Genomic DNA, 19,209 nt, shown 5'->3' on the forward strand with positions numbered 1-19,209 from the left:
TCCCAAGGCGGAGGGCCAGGAAAGGGTTATTTTCGTTTGGTTTTTGTAAATAGTAAAATTGTAAATAGTAAACTAGTAAAATCGGTGAGGTGTGAATGGGGGTGAATGGGGGTGAATGGAGTGAGAGTGGGGAGAGGGGTTTATGTTTCTTTGTATTTTCTTTTAAGTGGATTCCTGCTGGGGGACCCTAAGCTGCCGAGCTCAGTGGGGGACAAGGAAAGGATTTGGACTTTCAGTTGTTTGCGCATGTTTTGCACATTTTATGTCTGTCTATGTTGGTTTTCTTTAGTTTATGTATTGTGGTTTGTTTCTGAGTGTAATTTTGATAATTTTGTAAAATAAAAGAGTTGGAGGATAAGACACGATGTAACAGCAGAATAGTGAGTGCAGCTCTGGAGGTGACTGGAGGATAAGACACGATGTAACAGCAGAATAGTGAGTGCAGCTCTGGAGGTGACTGGAGGATGAGACACGATGTAACAGCAGAATAGTGAGTGCAGCTCTGGTGGTGGCTGGAGGATAAGACAGGATATAACAGCAGAATAGTGACTGCAGCTTTGGAGGTGACTGGAGGATAGAGCACGCCCAGGAAGAGGAGGAGCATCTGTGCTGAGCGTCTGCAGGCTAGGGCCTTGCTAAGCTCCTGGGAAGGGAGGTTTTTTCCTGCAAGGACTTTCCATCTGCCCCCTTCCCAGGAAAGAGGACTTTCCCTGGGACTGAGCCCCGGGGCTGTGCCCCTGGCTCCCATCCCCCGGCAAGCCAGCTGGGGGTGGGGGGCCTCAGCACCATCCGGAGGCCAGGGTGCAGCCAGCCAGTCCCAGGGAGATGGGGAAGAGACGGAGCCAGGAGAGAGGGGGTCGCAGGACCCAGGAGCCCCGGGACACCGGGCCCCCCGAAGCTGGTACCGTGGCGGCTCCTCCTCCCGGAGGAGTGGCGGCCCAGAGCAGAGGTGCAGTGGCAGAGCCCCCCAACATCTGGGGCTCCAGAGCTGAGGGAGAGCCATCCACCATCTACGCCTCCCGCATCCATGCGCACCTCTGCGAATATGAGGAGGCCGCCAAACAGCTGAGAAAACTCCGGGAGGAGTTAAGGGGAGCACGAGCGGTGGCTAAGAACCGGCTCCCCGCCTCGAGACGAGCTGAGGTCTCCGCCACGGTGGAGAGGCTGAAGGGGGCTATCAGGGCCTTGGGGGAGATACGGGCGGCTATCCTGAGTGGGAGCGGCCCCTTTGCAGAGAAACTGAAAAATGATGACCGGTTTAGAGCCATGACCGGAGGGTCTCCTGGGGGGTCGGGAGGCCCCTGCCAGGTGGAGGGCCAAGAGGAGGAGGATGGCGGAACATCTACGCCTGCCCCACCTGAAGGCCTGGTGAGCAACAACACCCAGGTAACATGCAGCGGGGTGGCCCCTGAGCAAGTGGCTCTCCCACCGGACTCCAGTTACTCGGAGGAAAGTGGGGGCGAGGGGGAGGCTGGTGGGAGTGGGGACAGTAGTAGTGAGGGGGGCTGCCTCGTCCTACAACAGGTGAGGCAGATCGAGTCCCCAGAGCGGTTTGGCACACTGCTCTTTGGGGATGAGGTCTGCCCTGAGGACGAGGCAACCGGAAAGAGGAAAAAGAAAAAAAACAAGCGCAAGCCAAAAAACACCGTGGCTGACAAACTTATGTTTGTCCCTCTTTCCGGGGTCCCTCTGTCCCGCTGTATGGAACCCGCTGCCCACCCCGGCTCGGGCCCTGTGGTGGGTCCGCAGCGGGGGCGCGGGCAGAGTGATGTGTGCCTGGACCTTACCGTCACATCTGGTGGTGGCGGTGAGGGTTCAGGCAGCGACATGGAGGTCGGTGCTGGTGCCAGTGGTGTAACAGCCGCTGGCGGTATTGGCAGTAGTGGTGTCCGGGCTCAGTCCCCGGTGGCAGGGGGGGCTGGCCTGGCGCTCAGCACGGGTACAGCCAGGACCGCACCTCCGGCGGTGAGTGCTGGGGTCTCTGGATCCCCCACGCACGGGTCCGTTAAGTCTGGTCCACTTATGGGGGTCCAGAGACCTAGAAAGGGCGTGGAGGCTGCTGTGAAGCAGCAGCTAAAAAAATGCAAGGGGCTGGTAGCTCCTCTGACGGCGCCCGTGGCAAGAGCGGGGTCCCCGGCGCGTAGACCCACAAAGGGGTCCGTGCTGGGGGCACCGCCGCCGCTGGGCGACGAGGGGGAGTGGCCAGCCCTGCCAACATCAAGTGGTGGGTTCAGGGGCGCAGTGACAGTCCGTGAGGGGGGCGTGGCCTCCCCGAGTGTTGCCCGGCCTGCAAAGGCTGCGGCATGCGGGGGGGGCGTGTCCTCCTCGGCCGCTGTCCCGCCCGCTGTGCCCGCGTCACCTGGGGAGGGCGTGGCCTCGCAAGGGGTCACTGCTCTGCCCGGGGTGGCTGCGGCCGGCGGGGGGGGCGTGGCCTTGGCGGGCCCACTGCCTCCTGTCCCGCCTACCCCCTCAAGCAGCATAGTGCCCCCAAAAGTCGGTAGGGAGTTGTCGGGGTCCCCAGCCCGCTTACCTCCATCTGGTGGTGCGGGGGCTCTGGCGCTCCTTGGGAAGCCGGCGGGGGCGAACAGCAGAGGGCAGGGTGCGGTGGCAGTGGCCGTCCCTGTCCTCAGTGCAAAGACACCACAAAAAGAAAAAAAAGTGGAGCCAGAGAACCCAGGAGCTGCTGCTGCTCCCAGGCTCGGGCAGGGCGTACTGAGTGCGCTCTGCTCGGAGGTATTTAAAGGGGCAGCGGCACTCCTGGACAAGAGTTGGAGCAGTGCCAGCAGCTCCAAGGAGCAGAGCACTGGCCAGTCAGGGCCCCCAGCAGGCAGGCAGGGGTACTGCAACACCAAGTCTGCTAATGTAAATAGTGGTCTATCTGGAAGTGAGATAGGAGATATTTTTGAAGAGCTGTTTGAGGACATAAATGGTGATGTGAGCGATATGGATGAGGGAGTGAGTGCGAGTGTGAATGTGGCAGTAAATGCTGGAGTGAGTGCCGGAGCGAGTGGAAATAATAAAAGAGTGAACGGGAGAGTGAATGAGGGTGCTGGCACAAGTGGTGGTAGTGGTGGGAGGGCTGGCCCGTCTGCCCCCCCATCCGCGAGGCCCCAACGTAATTATGCGGGGGTCGCGGCTGGGGGTCGGGGTGGTTCCGGGGGGGTCTCCTCGCCTCCGGGCTTCGGGGACGGCGGTTTGCACCGCCGTTTCCTGGAGGCCCTCCAAAGGGGAGAAAGATCGATCATGGTAGAGGGGAGGACAGTGGACCTGTCTTTCTGGATAGAGAGACATGGCCTAGCAGCCTTCCAAAATCAAAGGGAGGGAGGGACTGTTTGGTCTCTCCCCACAGCCGGGCAGGGGCCGCCAAGAAGGAATGTGGTCCGTCTTAGGTGGGGGGGCAGTGAAGCTTGTCCACCTAGGAGCAAGGTGGTGGAGCTCCTCCTTAAGATGGGCTTCGGGGCGAATGACATCTTTGCCCTGATACACCCTTCGGCGTCCCGCTTCTTCGACGTCAGCTTCGTGCGGCCAGAGGGGCTTGAGCTCTTCTGGTCAAACTACGAGCTGGTGCGAGAAGAGCCCGGATGGTGAGACTTCGTGGCTCAAGCGGTGTCTCGCCAAAATTCCGTCAAGCGAGTGACCGTGGTTACATGTAACGAGTCACTCGCAGGCGTGGACATCATGACGTGGCTTTCCCGTTACGGGGAGGTCACCGAGGTCCCAAAAAAGAACAGGGACGAGTTTGGCATCTGGTCGGGGGGCTGGACCTTCATGGTCAAATTGAAGGTTTCCGGCGGCACGGTCACCCACATCCCTTCCTCGGCGTTCCTGGGAAGGGACAGGATCCTGGTCTTCTACCAGGGGCAACCGAAGGTCTGCCACAAGTGCGGCGACCCCACTCACTTCAGCGCCAACTGCAAGGTGCAGAAGTGCGCGTTGTGTGGTGGGGTAGGTCACCTGGCTGCCTTGTGCAAAGACATTCGGTGCCACCTGTGTGGTGACCTGGGTCACCCTCTCAGCCGCTGCCCTCGCTCTTTCTCTAATGCCGCCACAGGCCCGGTGGGGGGAGACCGCGGGGGGGCAACCCCCGGTGGCGCTGCTTCTGCTGTGGCAGGTGGTGGCGAAGGGGGAAGGGCTGAGGGGCCAGTGAGGAAGGGCAATGCTGCAAGGGGCCCCGCGTACCAGCGGAGGCAGGAAAAACGCCAGGGAGGTAAGGGACAGGTGGAGCCTCGGGCAACCGGGGTGATGCCTGCTCCTCCCTCCAGGCCCGTGGCCAAAGCCTCTGAGGCCCTGGGGGAGAGTGCGGTGAGTGAGGAGATCAGGAGGATGGAGAGAGAGGAGAAAGCGGCTGACTCGGACAATTCCTCTCAGTATGAAAGTGTTGATGAGGATGTCCAAGAGCAGCCTACAGCACCAGGTGGCAAAACCAGGCGTGCCAAGCGCAAAGCGGTGGGGAGGAAGGCTGACAAGCCTTCAAAGTCCCCCCCGCCCCCGACCACAAGGGTGCATACGGAAGGGCCCGCTGACCCCCCTCTGATCAGACTCTCCAACCGGTTCAGCGCCCTCGGGGGTTCAGATGATGAACCGCAAGACGAGGGTACTGGGCCGGGGGTAACACCGGAGGGTCCTTCGGGGGATGGCGGAGTCCGTCCCTCAGGGGGCATTGCTCCTCCTGAGGGGGGGACAGACCTGGAACCCGGGGGCGAGGACACCGGGGGGGGTGGGATGGACACGTCGGGAGCTTCCCTGAAAAGGAAGGTGTCTGACCCCTCCCCAGGAGGAGGTAATAGCGGGGTAGGGAAGAAATTGGCCATCCAACTCGATCACCCATGATGGCTGAACTCGCCCCGTTGACGCTGGCGTCTATTAATGTCGCTAGCATTAAGTCAGATGCGGCTCGCTTCACGGCCTTTGATTTTTTCTCCCGGATTGAGGCAGAAATTTTATTCTTGCAAGAGACCAGACTAACAGACATGGGGGCCATCTATAAATCACGGAGGGAGTGGAGGTGCGGGCCCTCATACTGGTCTCTTGCGGCCGAGCCGTATAGCGGGGTGGCAGTCCTTTTTAAGACTGCAGCAGTTGAATGCCGACGGGTTACTGAGTTGGAAATGGGGAGGTGCCTGATCCTAGATGTCTTCATGAGGGGACAAGAGCTCCGGCTCATTAATATCTACGGCCCACAGTCCAAGTGGGACCGTAAATGTCTCTTCCTGAGGATCAAGCCCTTTCTTTTTACGAGCCGACAGGTGGTCTTCGGTGGGGACTTCAACACCATTACGAGGTCCCGTGACCGGGGGGGTCCCGGAGATCGCCTGGCTTATGATAGCGTCGCGTTGAATAGCATAGCCAGTGAAGCTCGCCTGGTGGATGCCCACATCCGGCACACCCCAGGTCACGGAGGTTTCACCTACCATAGGGGTAGCTGTAGGTCTAGAATAGACAGGTTTTTTTTGAAGGAGGACGCCATCTTTTCTGCTGTGTCCGCCGTTGAGGTGGAGTTCTCCGATCACTGTCTAATTTTCTTTTCTCTGAATGTTGCAGAGACTCCTCGGATGGGAAGAGGGCTGTGGAAGCTCAATTCGTCCCTGCTGGAAGAAGCGGAGGTGAGACAATCCTTCGAGGATTTTCTTCAGAGCCAGGTACCGCTGTTGGATCTCTGTAGTAGTAAGTCAGAGTGGTGGGAGATCTTCAAAAAGCGGGTGGCGGGGTTCTTCCGTCAGCTCTCGAGCCTCAGGAGTCTGAACAGGCACCGCTTGTACCAGGCTCTGGGGAGGAAACTCGAGCAGCTTGTCTCGACTGGAGGTGACCGAGAGGAAATCTCCAGAGTGAAATCTTTGCTCAAGAGGTGTCAGTATGATAGGCACACATCTTTGGTTTTTGAGAGGGACTTCGGGAAGTACCGCTCGCCCGACCCTTACAGAAACTGTAAGATGTCAGTGAATTGTAAGATGGTGACAGGACTGATCGACAGTACGGGGTCCCTGAACAGATCCAAATCAGGGATCCTGGAGGTGGTCAGATCCTTCTACTCACACCTCTTGGAAAAGAAGGATCTGGATCGGGACAGGATGTCGGCTTTCCTGGCTGAAGCCATCCCTGAGCCAGGGGGTGACCCCTCTCTTGGTGTTTTGGCAGAAGAAATCAGGGAAGAGGAAGTGAGACTGGCCATTGATGGGCTTCGGCTCAAGAAATCGCCAGGTCCGGATGGCTTAACATCTGAGTTCTATAAGACTTTTAGGGACTCCTTGGTCCCCCTCTTGACAGGGGTCTTTAATGAGTGTCTCTCCTCGGGCACTCTTCCCGGCTCAATGAGGAAGTCAGCCCTCATTATTCTGTCAAAGGGTAAGGATCCGTCCCGAATCGAGAACTGGCGTCCCATAGCGCTTCTCGATACGGACCGGAAGGTTCTGGCCAAGGTGCTGTTTAATCGGCTGGTGAAGTTTGCACCCCGGCTCCTTTCAGGGGCCCAGCATTGCTCTGTTCCAGGCCGCAGTACTTTTAGTGCTGTGCTCGGTGTCCGAGAGGCAGTGGAGCAGGGTAGGGCAGGTCACTGGAAGGGGTACTTGCTGTCATTAGATCAAGCGAAAGCCTTTGACCGGGTCAACCACGAGTACCTCTGGTCCGTCCTTTTGAGGTATGGTCTGCCTGGGAGGTTTGTAAAATGGTTAGAGATCTTGTACCAAGGGGCTGAGACTTTTCCGCTGGTGAATGGTTGGTCAGGTCGTCCTTTTGAGGTGGGTTCTGGGGTCCGTCAGGGCTGTCCGCTGAGCCCGCTTTTATACGTGTTCGCGATCGATCCCTTCTTAAGGAGGGTAGATCGTGGACCGTTGGCGGGAGTCGGGATGGACCGGGCGGGCTCTGGCTCCTCTCTGAGGGTGGTGGCGTACGCCGATGATGTTTCCCTGTTCGTATCCTCGAGAGGGGAGGCGGACTGGGTCATGTCGGAGGTAGTGCGCTACTCGGAGGCATCCGGGTCCATGATCAACCGGGATAAGTGTGAAAGTCTCTGGCTGGGAGGGGGAGATCCTAGTTTTGATCTCCCGGACACCCTTCCAGGGCCCCAGGCCACCGCCAAAATTCTAGGCATCGAATTTGGCCCCGGGGACTACCCCCAGCAAAATTGGGAGGGCAGACTTAAGATCGCCGCCCAAAAGGTGGACCAATGGAAGGGTTGGTCTTTAACCCTGAGGGAAAGGGTTGCCCTGGCTAAAGGCTATCTGCTACCTTTATTGATATACCTGGGCAGTGTGTGCATCTTGCCGGAACCTCTCTGGACGCGGGTCTATAGCCTGTTCTTCCAATTGTTATGGGGGAATAGGCTTAACCTAATCAAGAGGGAGGTTACATACCGTACGAGGAGACTAGGCGGGTTGGGTATGGTCAACCCGGTGGTGTTTCTAGTAAACACCTTTCTTAAGACTAACATCTCTAACCTCTGGCTAGAGAGGGCTCCTCCGTGGGTAGTCTCCTGCAAGGGTTGGCTTTGGCCTTTCTTCCAGGAATGGGAGACAGGAGGGCGGGTGAAGGACCTACGCACACCTCATGGGCATCTTCCGGCTTACGCTACCCCGGTTCTGAAGGTGATCCGCCGGTGGGGTCTGGGAATGTGGGAAATCAGGACCATGTCGAGGCAGTGCCTTGACAGGAGGGTCCTGTTGACCCATTTCCAGAAGCCCCTGGCCCTTAAGGATTGCCCAGGCCGGGATCTGGAGGTCGGGCTGGGGCTTTTAAATTCTAAGCGGATCCCCATGAAGTTTTGGGACTTGACCTGGCGTTGCTTCCACGGGAGGCTGTATGTAAGGGACAACTTGAAGTGCAGGAACTCCGATGACCGGGGTTGCCCTCGTGAGGAGTGTGGCGACGTGCTGGAAAGCATGGAGCACTTCCTGCTTCATTGTCCCTTTAATGCAGAGGTTTACAACAGGGTGGGTGCCTCCATACGTTGGCCGCGGCTGGCGTCCCTCTCCTACACTGAATGGGCCTATGGAGCGTTCAGATCCCTGGGTGGCCGGGACCCGTGCACTTTATTCCTAGTCAGTGCAGCGGTTAGGTTCCACACTTGGAATGCACGGTGCCTAGTTACGACGCGGAAAAAAACCCTCCCAAGGGATGAGGTGGTAGGAAACATCTTGGGTGACCTGGTGAAGGTCCGTTCTTTGGAGTTCGAAAGGTTGGGTGTGAGGAAGGCCTCTTGGCTTTGGAGAGGCCTCTCCTTTTAAAAACGCACTCAAGGGAGAGCTAGCTCCGTGTGAATGAGGGTAGGGATAGCATAAGTTTCACTGGGTGTGTTAGGGACAGAAGTAGGGGCAGATAGGGACAGGGAGGGACAGGCACTGAGGGACAGATAGTTAGTTATGATAAGTTAGGTAGAGTAGGGGCAGGAAGGGACAGATAGGGACAGGTTTCTTTTTTTAGGGACAGAAGTAGGGACAGTCTTAGTTCTTGAGGGATAGGATGAATGTGTTAGTGAGGGATGGAGCCTCTAGAACCCCGTTTTCCTGGTGGTGGGCTGGTGCATGCCACCTTAGCTTTTTGTTTTAAAAACAGGACATATAATGGATATTGGGCTTACAGGTGCCAAACTTGGGCCTTGGGTATGTAAATGCTGTGTTTAGTTTGTATATTAATGCGTAAGTAGATGGGATGGTATTGAGAGCTTTGGAAAATGTCTTTTGGTTGTGCTTTGGTAAAAGGAAAAACATATAACACACGTTTTTTTTGTTTTTTTAGTTAGAATGTGTGGATGGGGTGTAGTCAGGTTGGGAGGGGGGTGCATGGGGGGTGGTGGATGGATGACCGGATGCCAAGAGCAACATGAAGGAGCAGGGCAGGAGAAGTAGACTCTGCGGACCCTGGAAATAATTTTCGTGTGGAATCAAAAGGCCATAAACTTTCGTGGACCAGATTTTGCAGTGACAAGGCTACAAACTTGTAGGACCTGCGGTGCAAGGTGGTGGGAAAAAAGGCTGCGAACTTGTTGCCATGTGTGGGAGAGGAAAAAAAAAAAAAAAAAAAAAAATCTTTGCTGTGTAATAGGAGGTAAGGTTTGTCGGCCAAAGTGGCAGAGTTCTTGTTTTTTTCAAGGCGGAGGGCCAGGAAAGGGTTATTTTCGTTTGGTTTTTGTAAATAGTAAAATTGTAAATAGTAAACTAGTAAAATCGGTGAGGTGTGAATGGGGGTGAATGGGGGTGAATGGAGTGAGAGTGGGGAGTGGGGTTTATGTTTCTTTGTATTTTCTTTTAAGTGGATTCCTGCTGGGGGACCCTAAGCTGCCGAGCTCAGTGGGGGACAAGGAAAGGATTTGGACTTTCAGTCGTTTGCGCATGTTTTGCACATTTTATGTCTGTCTATGTTGGTTTTCTTTAGTTTATGTATTGTGGTTTGTTTCTGAGTGTAATTTTGATAATTTTGTAAAATAAAAGAGTTGGAGGATAAGACACGATGTAACAGCAGAATAGTGACCGCAGCTCTGGAGGTGACTGGAGGATGAGACACGATGTAACAGCAGAATAGTGACCGCAGCTCTGGAGGTGACTGGAGGATGAGACATGATGTAACAGCAGAATAGTGAGTGCAGCTCTGGTGGTGGCTGGAGGATAAGACAGGATATAACAGCAGTATAGTGACTGCAGCTTTGGAGGTGACTGGAGGATTAGACACGATGTAACAGCAGAATAGTGACTGCAGCTCTGGAGGTGACTGGAGGATAAGACACGATGTAACAGCAGAATAGTGAGTGCAGCTCTGGAGGTGACTGGAGGATGAGATACGATGTAACAGCAGAATAGTGACTGCAGCTCTGGAGGTGACTGGAGGATGAGACATGATGTAACAGCAGAATAGTGAGTGCAGCTCTGGAGGTGACTTGAGGATGAGACACGATGTAACAGCAGAATAGTGACCGCAGCTCTGGAGGTGACTGGAGGATGAGACATGATGTAACAGCAGAATAGTGAGTGCAGCTCTGGAGGTGACTGGAGGATGAGACACGATGTAACAGCAGAATAGTGACTGCAGCTCTGGTGGTGGCTGGAGGATAAGACAGGATATAACAGCAGAATAGTGACTGCAGCTCTGGAGGTGACTGGAGGATGAGACTCAATGTAACAGCAGAATAGTGAGTGCAGCTCTGGAGGTGACTGGAGGATGAGACACGATGTAACAGCAGAATACTGACCGCAGCTCTGGAGGTGACTGGAGGATGAGACACAATGTAACAGTAGAATAGTGACTGCAGCTCTGGAGGTGACTGGAGCAGCAGAGGAATGAGTTCTCAGTGTATCTTGGTTCTCGGGTAGGTGACGGTTCCGGTTGCGGTTCTGCTTCCTGCGTATCGCGGTGCTGCCAGCAGTTGCGGCAGTGACAGGACAGAGACGCAGGAAGCAGATACGGGGCGCGGGGTCTTATCCCACCGAGCCGCCAATCAGGAGGAGATTATTAGTCGGGGTGAGCGCATCGCTTCGGAGAACTGCTTCCTGATTGGCTGCAGCGCTCCCACATAACAGCTGCGCGTGTGGCGGCCGTCCCAGCACATGGCCGAGCATGTGTCCGGCCACCGAGGAGGCGACTCAGCCATCTCTTACCCGAAGCCATTCTATCAGACTCTCTATTGTTCCCTGTTATCAGCTATTCCAAAATGTGACGTCACTGACTGTAATACAATGTATTATGTGACCTCCACAGACCCCATAACAGTGCGTCATCCACAGATCCCCATAACAGTGCTTCATCCACAGATCCCCATAACAGTGCGTCACCCACAGATCCCCATAACAGTGCGTCACCCACAGATCCCCATAACAGTGCGTCATCCACAGATCCCCATAACAGTGCGTCATCCACAGATCCCCATAACAGTGCGTCATCCACAGATCCCCATAACAGTGCGTCATCCACAGATCCCCATAACAGTGCTTCATCCACAGATCCCCATAACAGAGCGTCATCCACAGATCCCCATAACAGTGCGTCATCCACAGATCCCCATAACAGTGCGTCACCCACAGATCCCCATAACAGTGCTTCATCCACAGATCCCCATAACAGTGCTTCATCCACAGATCCCCATAACAGAGCGTCATCCACAGATCCCCATAACAGTGCGTCATCCACAGATTCCCCATAACAGTGCGTCATCCACAGATCCCCATAACAGTGCGTCATCCACAGATCCCCATAACAGTGCGTCATCCACAGATCCCCATAACAGTGCTTCATCCACAGATCCCCATAACAGTGCGTCACCCACAGATCCCCCATAACAGCGCGTCATCCACAGATCCCCATAACAGAGCGTCATCCACAGATCCCCATAACAGTGCGTCATCCACAGATCCCCATAACAGTGCGTCACCCACAGATCCCCATAACAGTGCGTCATCCACAGATCCCCATAACAGTGCGTCATCCACAGATCCCCATAACAGTGCGTCATCCACAGATCCCCATAACAGTGCTTCATCCACAGATCCCCATAACAGAGCGTCATCCACAGATCCCCCATAACAGTGCTTCATCCACAGATCCCCATAACAGTGCGTCATCCACAGATCCCCATAACAGTGCTTCATCCACAGATCCCCATAACAGTGCGTCACCCACAGATCCCCATAACAGTGCGTCATCCACAGATCCCCATAACAGTGCGTCATCCACAGATCCCCATAACAGTGCGTCATCCACAGATCCCCATAACAGTGCTTCATCCACAGATCCCCATAACAGTGCGTCATCCACAGATCCCCATAACAGTGCGTCATCCACAGATCCCCATAACAGTGCGTCATCCACAGATCCCCATAACAGTGCGTCATCCACAGATCCCCATAACAGTGCTTCATCCACAGATCCCCATAACAGTGCGTCACCCACAGATCCCCATAACAGTGCTTCATCCACAGATCCCCATAACAGAGCGTCATCCACAGATCCCCATAACAGTGCGTCATCCACAGATCCCCATAACAGTGCGTCATCCACAGATCCCCATAACAGTGCGTCATCCACAGATCCCCATAACAGTGCTTCATCCACAGATCCCCATAACAGTGCGTCACCCACAGATCCCCCATAACAGTGCGTCACCCACAGATCCCCCATAACAGTGCATCATCCACAGATCCCCATAACAGTGCGTCATCCACAGATCCCCATAACAGTGCGTCATCCACAGATCCCCATAACAGTGCTTCATCCACAGATCCCCATAACAGTGCGTCACCCACAGATCCCCCATAACAGTGCTTCATCCACAGATCCCCATAACAGTGCGTCATCCACAGATCCCCATAACAGTGCTTCATCCACAGATCCCCATAACAGTGCGTCATCCACAGATCCCCCATAACAGTGCATCATCCACAGATCCCCATAACAGTGCGTCATCCACAGATCCCCATAACAGTGCGTCATCCACAGATCCCCATAACAGTGCATCCTCCACAGATCCCCCATAACAGTGCGTCATCCACAGATCCCCCATAACAGTGCATCATCCACAGATCCCCCATAACAGCGCATCATCCACAGACCCCATAACAGTGCGTCATCCACAGATCCCCATAACAGTGCGTCATCCACAGATCCCCCATAACAGTGCGTCATCCACAGATCCCCATAACAGTGCGTCATCCACAGATCCCCATAACAGTGCGCCATCCACAGATCCCCCATAACAGTGCGTCATCCACAGATCCCCATAATAGTGCATCATCCACAGATCCCCCATAACAGTGCGTCATCCACAGATCCCCATAACAGTGCGTCACCCACAGATCCCCCATAACAGCACCACCCACAGATCCCTCATAACATTGCGTCACCCACAGGTCCCCCATAACAGTGCATCATCCACAGATCCCCATAACAGTGCGTCATCCACAGATCCCCCATAACAGTGCGTCATCCACAGATCCCCATAACAGTGCGTCATCCACAGATCCCCCATAACAGTGCGTCATCCACAGATCCCCATAACAGTGCGTCATCCACAGATCCCTCATAACAGTGCGTCATCCACAGATCCCCCATAACAGCGCATCATCCACAGATCCCCCATAACAGTGCATCCTCCACAGATCCCCCATAACAGTGCATCCTCCACAGATCCCCCATAACAGTGCATCCTCCACAGATCCCCCATAACAGCGCGTCATCCACAGATCCCCCATAACAGCGCGTCATCCACAGATCCCCATAACAGCGCGTCATCCACAGATCCCCATAACAGCGCATCATCCACAGATCCCCCATAAGTGTGTCATCCACAGATCCCCATAACAGTGCGTCACCCACAGATCCCCATAACAGTGCGTCATCCACAGATCCCCCATAACAGTGCATCATCCACAGATCCCCCATAACAGTGCGTCATCCACAGATCCCCATAACAGCGCATCATCCACAGATCCCCCATAACAGTGCGTCATCCACAGACTCCATAACAGTGCGTCATCCACAGATCCCCCATAACAGTGCGTCATCCACAGACTCCATAACAGTGCATCCTCCACAGATCCCTCATAACAGTGCGTCATCCACAGATCCCCATAACAGCGCGTCATCCACAGATCCCCATAACAGCGCATCATCCACAGATCCCCCATAAGTGCGTCACCCACAGATCCCCATAACAGTGCGTCACCCACAGATCCCCATAACAGTGCGTCATCCACAGATCCCCCATAACAGTGCATCATCATCCACAGATCCCCCATAACAGTGCGTCATCCACAGATCCCCATAACAGCGCATCATCCACAGATCCCCCATAACAGTGCGTCATCCACAGACTCCATAACAGTGCGTCATCCACAGATCCCCCATAACAGTGCGTCATCCACAGATCCCCCATAACAGTGCATCATCATCCACAGATCCCCCATAACAGTGCATCATCATCCACAGATCCCCATAACAGTGCGTCATCCACAGATCCCCCATAACAGTGCGTCATCCACAGATCCCCCATAACAGTGCTTCATCCACAGATCCCCATAACAGTGCGTCATCCACAGATCCCCCATAACAGTGTGTCATCCACAGATCCCCCATAGCAGTGCATCATCCAAAGATCCCCATAACAGTGCGTCATCCACAGATCCCCCATAACAGTGCATCATCCACAGATCCCCATAACAGTGTGTCATCCACAGATCCCCCATAACAGTGCTTCATCCACAGATCCCCATAACAGTGCGTCATCCACAGATCCCCCATAACAGTGCGTCATCCACAGATCTCCAAAACAATGCGTCATCCACAGATCCCCCGTAACAGTGCGTCATCCACAAATCCCTCTGTGTCTTGAGAGCAGCTGCTAGTGTCGGTGGTTACAGCTAGATGATCCTTCTTCGACCTTTATGGCTCCTAATCTTCGGCCTCTAGTGATCCTACAGCTGGATGGTCCTTGTTCTGCTCTTCTCTTTGGCCTCTAGTGATCCTACAGCTGGATGGTCCTTGTTCTGCTCTTCTCTTTGGCCTCTAGTGATCCTACAGCTGGATGGTCCCTGTTCTGCTCTTTTCTTTGGCCTCTAGTGATCCTACAGCTAGATGGTCCTAGTTCTGCTCTTCTCTTTGGCCTCTAGTGATCCTACAGCTAGATGGTCCTAGTTCTGCTCTTCTCTTTGGCCTCTAGTGATCCTACAGCTGGATGGTCCTAGTTCTGCTCTTCTCTTTGGCCTCTAGTGATCCTACAGCTGGATGGTCCCTGTTCTGCTCTTCTCTTTGGCCTCTAGTGATCCTACAACTGGATGGTCCTTGTTCTGCTCTTCTCTTTGGCCTCTGTTGATCGTACAGCTGGATGGTCCTTGTTCTGCTCTTCTCTTTGGCCTCTAGTGATCCTACAACTGGATGGTCCTTGTTCTGCTCTTCTCTTTGGCCTCTGTTGATCGTACAGCTGGATGGTCCTTGTTCTGCTCTTCTCTTTGGCCTCTGTTGATCGTACAGCTGGATGGTCCTTGTTCTGCTCTTCTCTTTGGCCTCTAGTGATCCTACAACTGGATGGTCCTTGTTCTGCTCTTCTCTTTGGCCTCTGTTGATCGTACAGCTGGATGGTCCTTGTTCTGCTCTTCTCTTTGGCCTCTAGTGGTCCTACAGCTGGATGGTCCTTGTTCTGCTCTTCTCTTTGGCCTCTAGTGATCCTACAGCTGGATGGTCCTTGTTCTGCTCTTCTCTTTGGCCTCTAGTGATCCTACAGCTGGATGGTCTTTGTTCCCTCTTCTTTTTGGCCTCTGGTGATCGTACAGCTGGATGGTCCTAGTTCTGCTCTTCTCTTCAGCCTCTGGTGATCCTACAGACAAATGATCCTAGTTCTACTCTTCTCTCTGGCGCCTGGTGATCCTACAGTTGGATAGTCTTTTTTCTGCTCTTCTCTTTTGCCTCTGGTGATCCTACAACTGGATGGTCCCTGTTCTGCTCTTATCTTCGGCCTCTGGTGATCCTGCAGCTGGATAGTCTTCGTTCTGCTCTTCTCTTTGGCCTCTGCTGATCCTATACTGTAGCTGGATGGTCCTAGTTCTGTTCTTCTCTTCTGCCTCTGGTGACCCTATACTGTAGCTGGATGGTCCTAGTTCTGCTCTTTGGCCTCTGGTGACCCTATACTGTAGCTGGATGATCCTAGTTCTGTTATTCTCTTCGGTCTCTGGTGATCCTACAGCTGGATAAAGAAATCAGGTTGTGGATGTTGCAGTAGACCCAGGGTGACATCTCAGCACCACAGGTCCTGATTAGCTGCACCTGGATAGCTATGACTAGAGCCAGGTAAGTCAGCTAGCTGAGCAGACCAGAGTGGATTGCGTTGGATCCGTAGAAAGACAGGCCGGGATCTCTCTGAAAGGAGACTACATCCGCCGAGGGAGAGAATCACAAGAATCCGTGATTGCTATGGACAATAGCTGTTTTGTGTGACCGATCTGGTGTAGATCTGCCGTGTCTGGGTCTCCAAGGTCTGTAGTGTTGGAGAGGAGATCACTGATGGTGGACAGCCTGGGGCCGATGAGCGTTCCTGTGCTCTGGGGGTGAGACCGTGCTGCTTTATTGTGCCTGAGAAAGGACTGTGTCAATAGCTATGTATGTTATGTGGAAAGTTTATGTGGCGCCCCTGAGGATTCAGTTGCCACAGAGGTACTGCACCTCCTCCTGAGGTGTGGTACCCCACCATCCAGGTCGGTTGGAGGCTCCTGACCACGCTCCAACACCTGCATCCCACACAACAGAGTAGTTCAGCAAAGCCACATTGCGGCTCCCTGCTTGGAGTGTAGCAGAGCACCTTTGGTGGCTCCCTGCTTGGAGCACGAAACGTGCTGGGAGGCGGGTGGAGTTAGAATACATAAAAGAGCGGGAAGGTTTAGGATTTCAGGTCAGTCAGTAGGAGAGAGTGAGGAGAGAAGATCCCTGGGAGAGGGATGGAGGAAGGAGGTGCTGCAGCAGATCTCAGTGACATGGGTCTGCTGGCACAGGAAAGGAAAGAAAGAGAAAGACATTGAACAGAAAGCTGATCTTCCATAAGAAGGAGAGATTAGTACAGAACGAAGGAGTAAAAGGGAACAGAGGACGTGGGTTAGGAGAGAACCCTGCCTAGAAGTTCTAAGTGCAAGGTCGGGGCCCGGTCCCCGAGGTTGTATGGATGCTAATGGTCCTGCAGCAGACACCAGTGGAGTAGTGGGCTGTAGATGCACTTCTCCCATCTAATACTTGGGGGCACAACAGCAACTTGGATAGAGAGCCGGGACTCAGGAGTAAGGAGTCCCCGAAGCAGGCTACAGCTGTCTGCCATACAAGTAGAGTTCTTGGGAACATCTGTCAGGAGGAACTCCAGTGTAACTCAGTACTAGGAGTACTTCTCACCAAAGGCGCTATAGAGGAGATGTTCAGAAAGGCACATGTTGGCGGAGCGTGGAAGGGAGCATTCCATCTGATCTGGAGGTTGACTGAGTCCCTGACCCGGAGGACACGGCACGGAGGCCGGCACCTGTGTGTACTACAGACTGTGAGTAAAGCTTTGGAACTACAAGCCCCGGTATCCTCCAATTATTCCTGCGCTAACACACCCGGTGCCACTACATCGGGGTACCAGCTTCTACACTGCCTGCGCCTCTCAGCTACCCCATCTACACTGGCCTGGGACTACAGCTCCACCTGTGGGGAGCTTCACCATCTTGGCTGCACCACACCACCAGCCCCAGTGGATCTGTCTGCAGCGTCGGCCTAACATCTCACTCGCCGAACACCACAGGTGGCGTCACGAACTATTCCATTAACTACATTCCACCATTCAAACTTCCCCTATTAATTGGGCGCCCAGGGCCACGGACCGGGTCACCGCCGCTGTGACACATCTACCGAGTACCGCACGGCCCTGGGAGGGCGACCCAAACATCCAACAAAATGTAACCTGTATGAGACGGAAACTCGTAACTGTGTGGACCCCGGAGGCTACCAAAGAGCATGAACCCCCACAATGTTTTTTATGAACCCAGTGCGAGGATATGATCCAGCAGCAGGTGCCACACATACCCGGGTCCTACGTGTGGAATGTGATGGAATCTGTGAATGTGGCTGTAGATGTACGGCACTCACTATACTCTATGTGCCGAACCTCACAGGTGGGGGAGGAGATGTAGCACTAGTGTGGTATGGCTGGATCTGGGGGTGCTGAGAGGATGGGGGGTTGGGCACTACATGGACAAGACCATCATCATCAAAACCCTTGTTGGCAAGCCCAGCAGTCAGGCGTGTCTTGTAGTTGATGATGGGGGTTGCGCACATGTCGGGGAATTTTGCTCCACTCCTCTTTACAGATCATCTCTAAATCAGTAAGATTTTGAGGCTGTCACTTGGCCACTCGGATCTTCACCTCCCTCCGTAACTTTTCTGTGGGATTAAGGTCTGGAGACGGGCTAGGCCACCCCATGACCTTAATGTGCTTCTTTTTGAGCCACTCCTTTGCTGCCTTGGCTGTATGTTTTGGGTCATTGTCTTGTTGGAAGACCCAACCACGACCCAGTTTTAATGTCCTGGCGAAGGGAATGAGATCAATAACAAGTCCCCCTGTGTAGTTTTAGGCTGATCTCTCATCTTCCTCATGATCAAGGACACCCCACGAGGTGAGATTTTACATGGTGCCCCCAGATCGATGTCGATTGACAGTCATTTTGTATTTCTTCCATTTTCTTACTATTGGACCAACAATTGTCTCCTTCTCACCCAGCGTCTTACTTATGGTTTTGTAGCCCATTCCAGCTTTGTGCAGGTCTATGATCTTGTCCCTGACATCCTTCGAAAGCTCTTTGGTCTTGCCCATGTTGTAGAGGTTAGAGTCTGACTGATTAATTGAGTCTGTGAATAGGAGTCTTTTATAAAGGTGACTATGTAACACAGCTGTCTACAATGCAATTAATGAGTTGATTAGGAGCGTCTAATTGGTCTGTAGGAGCCAGAACTCTTAATGGTTGGTAGAGGGTCAAATACTTATTTCTCACTGAAAAATGCAAATAAATGTATATAATTTATACAATGTGGTTTTCTGGATTTTATTTTTGATATTCTATCTCTCGATGTTAAAATTAACCGACCCTTAAAATTATAGGCTGTTCATGTCTTTGTCAGTGGGCAAACGTACAAAATCAGCAAGGGATCAAATACTTATTTCCCCCACTGTAAATAGCCCACATAGTGATGGAGAGCACCATCCAGTGTCGCCCATAGCCCCAGTTGTAACAAATCCTCAGCTGAGAAATGAATAAAGAAGAGATTTCTTTAAACAGCACTATATATGGGGATCCTGTGGCTGACACTCTATACACTACCTTGAGAAAGTCTTCATACCCTGTTAACTTCTCCACATTTTTTCAGGTTACTCCCACAAACTTTATTTGGATACGATCCTAAGATCTCCTTCTGTACTCCCCTCTTATCTCCTCTTCCCACAATCACATACAAGACTTCTCCCGCGCATCACCCCTACTCTGGAACTCTCTACCCCAACACATCAGACTCTCGCCTACCATGGAAACCTTCAAAAAGAACCTGAAGACCTACCTCTTCCGACAAGCCTACAACCTGCAGTAACCACCGATCGACCAAACCGCTGCACAACCAGCTCTACCCTCGCCTACTGTATCCTCACCCATCCCTTGTAGATTGTGAGCCCTCGCGGGCAGGGTCCTCTCTCATCCTGGACCAGTCGTGACTTGTATTGTATAAAATTAC

The 19,209-nt window shown here is 53.5% G+C and overlaps 1 protein-coding gene across 5 annotated transcripts in view; it reads left to right on the plus strand.

The window, feature by feature from the left end:
- RHOG (ras homolog family member G) overlaps positions 1–19,209 on the plus strand; it is a 179,986-nt gene that overhangs the window by 17,272 nt on the left and 143,505 nt on the right. Inside the window, exons 1-2 of one of the 5 annotated variants that reach the window (XM_073558838.1) lie at positions 182–1,386; positions 5,542–5,603. The exons of 1 other annotated variant lie outside the window; for it this stretch is intronic. In XM_073558838.1, the coding sequence (XP_073414939.1) occupies positions 826–1,386; positions 5,542–5,603 (623 nt within the window). In that variant the 5' untranslated portion in view covers positions 182–825. Of the gene's footprint in view, positions 1–181; positions 1,387–5,541; positions 5,604–19,209 lie in introns of those variants that run through there. 3 more of the 5 variants (XM_073558839.1, XM_073558841.1, XM_073558842.1) reach the window with 3 other exon arrangements.

The sequence above is a fragment of the Dendrobates tinctorius genome, unplaced genomic scaffold, assembly GCF_039654945.1.
Source record: "Dendrobates tinctorius isolate UK_male_01 unplaced genomic scaffold, ASM3965494v1 ptg000259l, whole genome shotgun sequence".
Lineage (NCBI taxonomy): Eukaryota > Metazoa > Chordata > Amphibia > Anura > Dendrobatidae > Dendrobates > Dendrobates tinctorius.